General features: G+C 32.1%; 1 protein-coding gene across 1 annotated transcript; it reads right to left on the minus strand.

The window, feature by feature from the left end:
* Positions 1 to 803: 803 nt before the first annotated feature.
* On the minus strand, positions 804 to 5,967 carry LOC122603087 (mechanosensitive ion channel protein 6-like). Its single transcript, XM_043775701.1, has 5 exons — positions 4,196 to 5,967; positions 3,336 to 3,459; positions 2,637 to 2,930; positions 2,135 to 2,337; positions 804 to 1,432 (listed from the first exon to the last, which is right to left on the minus strand). The coding sequence occupies exons 1-5, from the start codon at positions 5,965 to 5,967 to the stop codon at positions 1,144 to 1,146; spliced, it is 2,682 nt and encodes an 893-aa protein (XP_043631636.1). The 3' UTR covers positions 804 to 1,143.
* Positions 5,968 to 11,513: the final 5,546 nt, after the last annotated feature.

Raw genomic sequence — 11,513 nt, forward strand, 5'->3', positions numbered from 1 at the left:
AAAAAAATCTTTGAGGAGAATAACTTAATAAACAAGCTTTATAACATTATCAATCGGTCTTTGGTTTGACAGTATCAAACATAACCAATCAAGAAATATAAAAAATTTATAAATTCTCCATAATTAAAATGTACCAGCTATTAAAAGACTAACTATTAAAATGTTCTTTGTTGCAGTGCTGCTCACAACAGCGGCCCAGTCATCAGCCCAAATTGGCCCTACATAAACCAACCACCCTTCATGAAGCTTATGGGCTAGCCCGACTAGTAGAAGACAAATTGGTCCAATTTCTACCTGAGCCCGAAATAAATTGGTTCAGGAGATTTACATTTATCCCTCACCTGTGAGTTTTGAGGCTTTTATATATGATAAAAGTGAGTATTGGTTGGCACGCATTATTTTTAAATATATCTCTCCCATACTAATATTTTATATTTTAAATAAATGCTTAATTCCCATGATTTTATAGTTTAAAAAAAAGTATGTGAAGGGTTTTTCACCAAATTTAGGTGCCTAACAGCCTTATATTCCCTTCGCCCTTTATATATTTCCTCAAAACACACTTTAAAAACATTGTATTTATGCATTGAAAACTTACACGTTAATTAAATATGAATATATGTAAATCTTCCTTAACGTTTCAACAGGTCGTGAACAAAAACATATGAGAATATCGTCATTTTTCACAATGACGAGTACCACCCAGTTTAACCTTTTGACAGGAAATCTACAAATATATATCATCTTTAAAAACAAGTTTGAGAAAGACTATCACAATCAATTTCACAGGAGATATTACATGATGCTTATTGAACTTCCAAGTTGGTTTCATTTTTATTTTTGTAAAATGAAATCAAAACAAGAAACAGAATCCGGTTTAGCCTTTCTGACACGTACTCCTCAAATCCCTTGGGTCTCTTCCATATTCACAAAATGAAAAAGAGACCCGCAAAACAATACAATATACTAAACCAAAAATAGACCAACAGATGAACTTCAAAACCAACAATCCTAATCTTTCATGAAAGTATTCACATATGCATCAAGTCTACCATATATAGTACCATGTAACCACTGCCAAGTCTAAACTACACTAACGGTTTCATTAAGAAAACAGTTTAAAGAATTCACCCCCTAATATCATCAGTTTGTGCAAGCCAACCAATTTGAGGGAAGCCGACTTGATGTTAAACCAGGCATGTTACGGACATTGATGTCAACAGGAAGCATCCGGTATTCAATATCAAGGGCTCTAAAGATTTTAATCATTTCTTCAACTAGAAGAGCTCTTCTTTGCCATCTTTCACCCATGTCTTGGAAGTTCATACGGTGTGAAATCCATACTGATATCTTTAACCTATTCAAATCCTCCACATCCCTCACCACGATCATTGGTGCCGGGTACCAATGGTCACTCTTGTTCTCAATGTAACTATGGTAACAAGAAATCGATATTAACTATTTATGTTAAGTTGATCAAAATTGGACAAAACGATGAAGTTTAATATGCTTATGGCAAAATAAGTATCTTACTCATCACTGTTTAATATGTGAAAAGTTTTGACAATGTCAAACAGAGACCTAACAGTGAAAACCCGCATGAACTTATAATGAAAATTAAAATGCAAGTCAGGGTAGGGTTGGTATTTAGTACACATTGTCCATAAAACTGATATTTGATTTTCATTTGTTCAACACGGACTTTTTCTATACAATAATGAATCCCACCTATTTACATATGAATTGATCGATATGGGATATGTTCTATCCTAACGGAAGTATCAAAGTGCCAACGAGACAAGAGGTCAACATGAATCCAATGGGTTGGAACATTGCCCAACGTGTGTAGGTATTAGGAAAGTTTTTGCCATCATTTTTACGTTTTATCATTTATATAAGATATTTATAAAAAATGAAAAAGAGTGTTTTAGGTCAATCAAACCGCCCCAAACCTCGCCAATGAAAATCCATTTTTTACCCATTTACCCAACCTGTCCATGTTGACAAGTTACCAATGCAGCTTACTATATAATGTTTTGACCAGATTGGACTTAATAAATTCAAGTGATTTTATGAACAAACAAATGACTCCAAAGAAAAACACATAGTTATAAAGATGAGTATTGACACATACCTTGTAATCCTCTCCTTCATCAAAGCCACCTTTTCCACAGGAGTTGATACATGTATAACAAAATCGATAGCATCTCCCATATCCGGACTACGGTAATAATTGGCTATCGGTTTTGTTGCCAAGACACTGTTCGGGTAAGAAATTTTCTGGTTATCAAACCTCAAAAAGATTGTGGTCAGTATATTCATCTCCTCGACAACCATCTGCAATCAGCACGATTGGAAATTACAATCATGAAAAGAAAAGAAGCAAAGTACATGGTATTCTTACTTAAAAAGAAGATTCTTTAACAGCAAATTGTACCATAACAAAACACAATATAATCAATATCTGTTTTGGGAACTATACTTTGATGTTAACGGGTATACAGGTTGGTTCTTCTTATGATAACTAAAGTTGACCAACCAGCCTCTAGATGTCGACTTTTACAGAAAATACAATCTTTTGGTTGTGCAAATATTCCAAACAAATCCATAACTGAGATAAACATTTAGAAGTTTACCTGAACACTGTCAATTTCACAACGATCACCTACATCAAATGGATGCATTACGAACAAGAAAATAATGGCTTCAAATGTTGTCTTGCAAGTATTACCAAACACAAACACAACCAAAAGCAACTGTGAACTTAGGAATATGAAGAAATGTGTAGTTGCAACTTTGAGTATAAGAAGCCAGATCACGATTATCAAGATCACAACAACAACGTTCAACATTTGATGAAGTTTGTTTACAGCTGTTTTTGTGTCATTGAGAGACAATGCAAGAGCTCTTCTTTCTCGGAATACATTGACCTAGAAAAAACAGATATATCATTTTTCAGTGCAGTACGCGTATCTTTTACTATGGAACTATGTCGATCATTGTGATGTAAAGTTGTAAATTTCAACCCATTTACTTATAAAGGGTCGATTACTATTATGCTCTATTTTTTGAAAGGTCAAACACCCCAAAGTGTTAGTTGACATCCAAAGTGTGCATTTTCAATACATAAAATCATCAAATTCAAAAAGATTATAGTATGTAATTATTGTAATAACACAATTCTTTTAAGTGGATGTGGCAGCATACTATATTTATTTATAAACAAATCAATCTATTTGAACTGAGTCAACAAGTACCATAAATTACTCATTTTGACCCATTACCCACCACAACCTGCCGTGGAACCACATCTATCAAAAAGAAAACTTTCATACCACCCAGTTTTTGAGAGCTCCTTTGCTGATTCCTTTAGTTTCACTTTCTCCTTCAAAGAGTCTTACCGCCTTTAATGCTTCATCCTCCCTCAAAAAACGCATCAAGTCCTCTAGGAAAATGCGTCTGTGAATGCATTCAAAATTCTAAGATACCGTGAAGGCGTGAAATGACAACATGGATAAAGGTATGGTGCATTAATAGCTAAGTCAGCTTATAAATACCCACAAAGTCCTGCAACATATTCTCCCAATAGTGACCAGTGACCAATTCATCGTAAAACTATTTAGGATCTTTTACGTACCCGGAATACGAAGATGTGCAGCTGGTTCACAATTATTTTCACAGTGGGTCAGCTTGTGACACCTTTAAATCATGTTACAGGTAAAATCGATCTTTTTATAAAATTTATACGCCTAAAAATATCTAATCACAAGATGATTACATGTGGAAAAATCAAAGGATAAGATTAGGAAAGATAATTAGTGAAATCCACTTGTCAAATTCTTAAGGTTTCAGGTTGATTTTTAGGCATATGAATTAGGTTGATTTATCATTTTCCAAAATAATAAGCTAGAGAAAAAACAGGCTGAAAAAGTCAAACACACCATTTGCTTTTATATCGTCTTACTTCCAGGTATTTGACCAACAAGACAACTGATGTAATCATATTAATACTTCAACTATTAACAGAATAAAATATTATATGGACAACAACAAATGTTGCGGGTCGCCCTGACCCATTAAATTAACCCCGTTTGACCTGTTACCCAAACTACCCATATTACACGTTTGCTACTACAGCTACAAATTCAAACACAAAATTAGTCATAAAAGCATAAAAATAAGATCACAAACTTACTTGGAGCCTGGTTTAGCAACATTGTTGAATATCTTCTTGGCTGCAATCTTAGCCTGTTTTTCGCTAGTGATCTGCACTGCAGAATCATCCTCGTCACCGGTTGTACCCTCCAATTGCTCATCTAAAGTAGATAACACCCCAGTACGCACAATTTTCATCAACCTTTTCATATTCCAAGCCGATATATTCTTTTGGTTTAGCCGATGCAAGTGATCAATTGTAATCCCCTCATCAACTTTCTTAGGAGTAATAACTTCAGAAAATTTGCCACTTTTACCAGTCATTGGAGTGCTTGTAGCGTTTGTTCTCGGTGTCCCAATAATCCTCCCACTTCTTTTAAATATATTCGCCTTAAGGTCAGCTGGTAAAGTGGCACCGGCATTTTGAAGTTTTGAAACTTCTTCTATCACCCTATCTTCCTCTTCCCGTTCTTGTTGAATCTCAATCAACGGTGGACCAGAAAGCGTCTCAATCACATACTGATTAAACAAAGATTCTTGAATCCGGTCAAAAAACGTACTCACATGAAAAGACGACGCGAGAACTTTAACAAGCAACGTTTTAACCAACCAAAAAAGCGTAGCAACCAAGAGACAAATCCAAATCTTGGTCACATAAGGCAAAATATCCTTCCCACGTCCAATATCCTCAACTCTATCATCAAATATGCATTCCCAAGCAATCAAAATCAACGTCAACCAAACGCAATTTTGTACTGCTTTCCGCAACCCATAAACAAAATACAAAACCCTTTTCCTCAATAGAAAATTCCGTTCTATCAATATAACAATAAACCTAATCCCCCAACCCGAAAACAACCTCCCGCATATCACAACCAATATCATAACCCCCCATTTCCATAATTTAAGTCCAACTAAACGTTTATGTTCGAGAAACGGAATAGTTAACGTACAAACTAAGGCACCAAGTATCAATATTAAACTAAAAAACTGAAGTAAAGTCCATTTATTATACCTCAACTCCTTATACTCATCCGGCAAATCGTCGTCTAAAAACGGATCCTCCTCATCTATCTCACTCCCTCCTTTCCCTAAAACACCCGACTTCGATCCTATCCGACCCGACCTCTGATCATTTTCAGGCGGATCCATTAACCTAGACTTCGTTTTCGTCCTTAACAAACTCGACTTCCCTCCCCTGAAAGACGCATTTCCTGAACAAACCAAAACTTCATCACTACCACCACCGCCACCGCCACCGCCGGTACGCTGCCGTACCGGCTGCGGCTCAACAACTTCCTCATGAAACGAAACCCTAATTTCTTTAGGTGTAAGTATTCCATAGTTATTAGGTGGACTTTCAGCTATCCTAGATAATCCACTAGGAGATTGATGTGTAGATGATGTTTCAGAAGTTCCAAAATCGAACTTCTCATTATCATTTGTAAAGTCGTAACTCGAATCTCGCCAAACCTTATTATTATTATTATTATTACTAAGGTTTGGCGAACTCGAGTTACTAGAATTAATATTTTTATTATTTAAATTAAATGTTGCTAGCTCTGCTTCTTTGTTATTATTATTATTTGAAGCAGAGCTAGCAACATTATTATTATTAGTACCATTCATCACATTTTCTTTTCGGTTCACGCCGAATTCGGGTGAACCACCACTTGGAGCCATTGAAGTTGAAGTTGGGTGTGATGGAATTTGGACCACGGTGTGAAGTAAGTTTTGTTTTTCTTCTTCTGGTTCGATTTGGTTTTCGTGTTGGGGTGATGATCTGTTGAATGATTTTCTCAGTTTGTCCATTCAATTCAAAGGTTTATATTAAATCTAAGAAAATAGAAAAATATTTTTTAACATTTAAAGTAGACAGTAGCACGGCGGAGGTGATGAATCACCAGAGTAAAGTGCACCGAATAATATATAATAAAATTTTTTAAAAAATATTCTCGGTTTGTGGCCGTGACAAGACCCTTGAACTTTGTGGTGTATGTCTCTTTTTATCCCTGGTTAAAATATTATTTAAGTTAACTCCTGTTTTTTCTAGACAAATCTATTGAAATATTTGTACGAATTTAAGGAATAGAATCAAATGTTAAAACAGGACGTTTTATCTTTTTCTTTCAAAGAAAACTAAGTTATTCTATCCAAATATTTAAAATAAAATTTAAAACTTTTCAAAAAGACTCTAAATACTCTAAAGATAAGTAACAATACCACAAGATAAACGTATCTTATTTTATATTTTATTTTTATTTTTACTTTTTAGATTTGGTTACATTTAAAGATAAGTAACAATATTTACCTAGAATAATTACTAGTATTTAGTATTTACTTATTGATGTGATTTTAATTAATGAAAGTCCATATACATTTATTTGGTGGAATAAATGTGAAAGATTGAAACAGATTTTTTTGCTATAAATAAACAAGGGAGCAATAGTTACTTCTCTTACACGGTTTACGGTTAAATGAATAAATGTCGTGTCTTATAATATAATTTTCTATTTTGCTATTAGATAACCTCAATATTTGACGCGTTATTTATTTGTAAGTTTTTTTATAAAGTTTTTAAGAACTTTATATAAAACTTTGTTGAGCTTACAAAAATAGAAGAGATATTAATCAATGAATTTTTAGTTTCGATATACACTATATAAATGTTAACTTAATCTTATACATGTATAGATATAATCTACAAAATCAAACACAACTTTTACCAAGCATCATCAAAGTAGGTCATAAAAATAGCTAAAACTAAGCACAAACAGATAAATATCACATTAAGCCAAAAATAGATCGTCATATCGGCTAATTGATAATAAACCTTAAAATAAGAAATTATAAACTTACAAACTAGCTAGTTTTGAAAGTCCATAGGTCACGATAAATATCATATGCATTTAATATTACAAAATCAATGTGAAAGATGTTTTACGGGTCACATGGTCATATAACACAGCTAATAGTTGGAATTATTAGCAATAGTAGGTAACATTAAAGGGTATATTTGTATCAAATGTGATTCTACAAGGGTTGAAAAGGTAATAGAACACAACAAAGCAGATGTTTTTCCGATCCTTTGATCACGACCGTACAGTTGTCACTTAGCGTTACGTTTTGTCGGGAAGCCGCGTTTGTGAGTTGAAACAGAGGAAAATAATTGCACGTCTCCAACAGTCCAACTCATATGAAAAAGGTGATACACTATTATATTCACACACTATGACTTGTTTTAGAGCGACTTCCTGCATTTCTTGACTTTCGTCCCGTACCGAAAAATTAACGTAAAGTGACAATTTTTTTGTATGAATGTATGATTATTTTAAGTTTCAGAGTAAATCTAGAATTTTTTATGTAAATTTCTTATTTCAAAACAAGTAAACATTTTACATATATTCGGATTTTAACTAAAAACTTCAAAATTTGAAGGTTTACTACATACTTACATAAGTTTAGATCAGTGGCGTACACACATGTAGACTAGGATATCCATTTGCGTATCGGTTGGAAAAAAAGGTTTAACGAAAGAGCGAAAGAATGATGATGGCATAGTGACGGCGATAGAGTTAATGCAAAAATATCATTCAATTTTTAAAATAACTATATTACCTTATTTAGGAGTTAATGCAAAAATATTTTTCAAGCTTTTTACATTACTATTCAACTTTTAAAATAACTATACAACTAAATTTTACATTAAGGGTATGTTTGACAAAAAGCTTTTAAGAGCTTTAAACTTTTAAAAAAAAGTTCATATGCAATAAAAATCCTTATTTGGTTAAAAAGCTTCAAGCTGTAAAATTGGGTGAAAAAGCTTGTTTATAGAACGCTAGGATGACTAGCGTTAGAATGGAGCTGCAAGCTTATGCTCTAAAAAATTACTTTGATATCCTTGTGAAGGTATATGGCATGTCTGCTTCCATTCTCTCTCGCTGCCACAAAAACTCAAAAGTAAATTCGATAAACAACAACAAATTGTTTACACGTGGTGAATCACAAAAGTCAACAAAAGAATGTATCATATAGCTACATATCAATTGAAGGTTTAATATAAACTTTATGTACATGTAAGTTAAGTTGGAGTTTTTTTTAGTTTACTTCATATATATTTGTAGATAATAGATTTAGTTTATATATACGATTGAGGTATCCGTATAATGCGACGGCGAAAGAGTAGTTATTAATGTAAAGGTAATTGATGTAAAAGGATATAGTGTAGTTATTTTAAGGGTTAAATGATGTATGTTGTTGATAAATTTCATTAAGATTATTATAGGTAATATTTAAATTAGTGAAAAAGGGAAAGAAATAGTTTGGACAAATAGGGTTGGAAAATATTTTAGGGATATTTTGGATAATGTAGTATGTGAGTTGAGAATGTGTTATAAATTAAGGGTAAGTTAGGTATTTTAAGGTAGAAAGTTAAATAAAGAAGGGGTATAGTTTGTTTATAAAAGAGTATACATATATATATACATATTTAACCAAGAAGGAAATTATATATGTGCTTAGTATATTAATCTACGTCCAATTTTGTCATTTTACACATTTTAGTAAAAGCTACAGCTATTCTGCCAAACACTTATATATATATTTACTAGCTACAGCTTCCAGCTTTCAGTTACAGCTTTCAGCTACCAGCCACCAGCTTACAGCTACCAACCACTAGCTATCAGCTAGTTTTGCCAAACATACCCTAATATATATTTTGTATCAATAACCTATTATACACTATGTGTCACCATCACAGCCTCCGCCACCACCACCACCACCACCGTTGTCATCGTCGCCACCGCATTGCGTAGGTACACTTGCAGTGTAGATACACACAAATATATGAATAATGAATAATTATATGTTTTGGTATAAACGATCAATAACTTTTACCCCCGACATACCCTCGCTCTTCTAAGATAAAGTTTTATTCACTGTTGCTATTTGACTGACTGTTCAATTAAAACAATAAACTTTTAATAAAAATGAAAATAACAATGATAACTTGACAGAATCGTCATGAAGTTTTTTTTTTAAGTTTTTTACAATTCTCACTGTTTAAGTATTAATTAAAAGAAGTATCAAGAAATTGAATTTGCTATCATCTCGTGTTTTTTTCCTAAATAATGTAATTATAATGGTACCTGTATTGACATCAATTATTTTGTTTGATGCTATCTATCTACCAATATATATATAAGAAGGTCCTAAATTGTTTTATAAAAAAATAAGAACCGTTAAATGAGTTTCAACTTTTAATTACAACCCTCAAACAGTTATTTTCAATTTTATAATTAAAAAAACACAACATTAGTCCTTATACTTTATATTAAACCTTATATATTTATTTAACTGACATTAATAGTTATAATATTAAACTACAATGATAACTTCGGATTTGGGATCATAGTCGATCTTTAATATGGTATTTACCTTTGTCTCATGATTTTGCATATCATTATATTATTTGATAGTTGATCTTTGAACATTTATAACTAGATCTATACCCGGTCGTTGACCGGGTTATGAATAATAAATTTATATTTTAGAGTACGCGAAACATGTTCAGCTTTGTATATAAAAATACCATAAATTGATAAAAAGTACAAATATTCAACTTTTATTAGTCTATAATATCTAGTAAAATAAATCACCTCTCTTGTATTTATTTTCCTTAAACTTTCTACATTTGAAAAACCAAAAAAAAAACTCTTTTCCTTTATTCACTAATTTAAACATCTTCATTTAATATACATATAATATAATACCTTTAATAAATAATTTTCAGGTGTAGATCCTTCAACACTTAAAATAACTACAATACCACCTTCAACATCAATTACTTTTACATTCAGCATCATTGTCGCCCCCATCACCGTCCCCTTGCCGCCCACACCACCGTCACTAACACAACCTCCGCCATCACTACCCCCACCGCCGTCACATTGTGCGGACATAAGTCTAGTAAGAATTAACATAAAGCATTGCAAAACCAAACTTAAGATAGTTGTAAACCCAAACCTTTTTGTAATTTCACAGTTCCAAGTCATTTTGTGCATTAATGTATGTATTTCTAATCCTTAGATAAATTGACACCAACAATGAATTTTGTTCCCTGATAAAAAGATAAAAATAGAAAAAATAATAGTCAAAATGAGCTATAATTCATCTATATTTGAGTTTTGACCAATTGTCCAAACTTGACAAGCCATTCGCATTGCCATGTCAAGGTTAGCCAGCTGAAAACAGGTCATGTATCATATTTCTTGCAAACATATACTATTTATTCTAGCATCATGAATTGGTGTAGCTTATTTCTTACAAGTTTGACCAATCATTTTAACCAAAATATACCATGACATGCAAATTTTATACCATGCATGTCTGCAAGTTTGACTTCTAGCAAATCATATATTTACATCAAATTTTATACCATGCCTCCCAGCTCTATATAAACTTCTAAGTTAAATGGAAAGATATATTGTACAATAATGGTGAATTATATTTGTTTTATGCATCACAACAACCATCTATATATATCAATTAAATACAAATGTGCATCTAACAATTGTTATCAATCAAAATTTGTTCTTCCAACTATATTGGACTTAAAAAATAAATATAACAAAGAAATTAAGAATGTCATTGAAACATCTTTGAAGTTTTTTTTTTTTTACCGATGGGTTAAAAACCCTAGTGGTACCGTACCCCTAAAAATGGGGACTTGCAAACCAAGTCTTCAGGGTTTTCACCGGCGTATGCGTATATGCGGTAAACGCGCTGAGTACCAATAGGTACATGGCTCTAAAGGGTGGCCACCCACTTACCCTTTTTCCCCATCTTTGAAGTTTTACAATTTTCTTTTAGACAGTTTATTAATTTCAAATCTTAAGTAAATATATCCATGTAATTATATGAGGTTAAAAAGAAACAAACAAATGTATAAAATAAATTTTAAAAAAAAATATTGGAATATAAGAAATTAACATCTTAGATACATCAAAACTTCGATCCATTCACAATAAAATGGTTTAAAAGATTTAAAGCATTATTGGAATAAATAAGTAACATATTTTATTTGATAACATGAAAAGATGATAGTTTAGTCTTCATCTATTAGATGGAACATATTCATTTTCAGCTTCACTTGATTCATATTACGTTTGATCAATGGATATCATCATCATCATTATCTCGTATGGAATGACTAATATAAATATGGAGAAAACATAAATGAACTAACATGAAGATGGAGAAAACATGAAGAGATACGAATATAAAACACTTTACTGATTATTATTTATTTTATTATTTTTTTTGAAATTTTTGATGTATTAAAATGAAAAAAAAATTAT

The sequence above is a fragment of the Erigeron canadensis genome, chromosome 6 (genome assembly GCF_010389155.1).
Source record: "Erigeron canadensis isolate Cc75 chromosome 6, C_canadensis_v1, whole genome shotgun sequence".
Lineage (NCBI taxonomy): Eukaryota > Viridiplantae > Streptophyta > Magnoliopsida > Asterales > Asteraceae > Erigeron > Erigeron canadensis.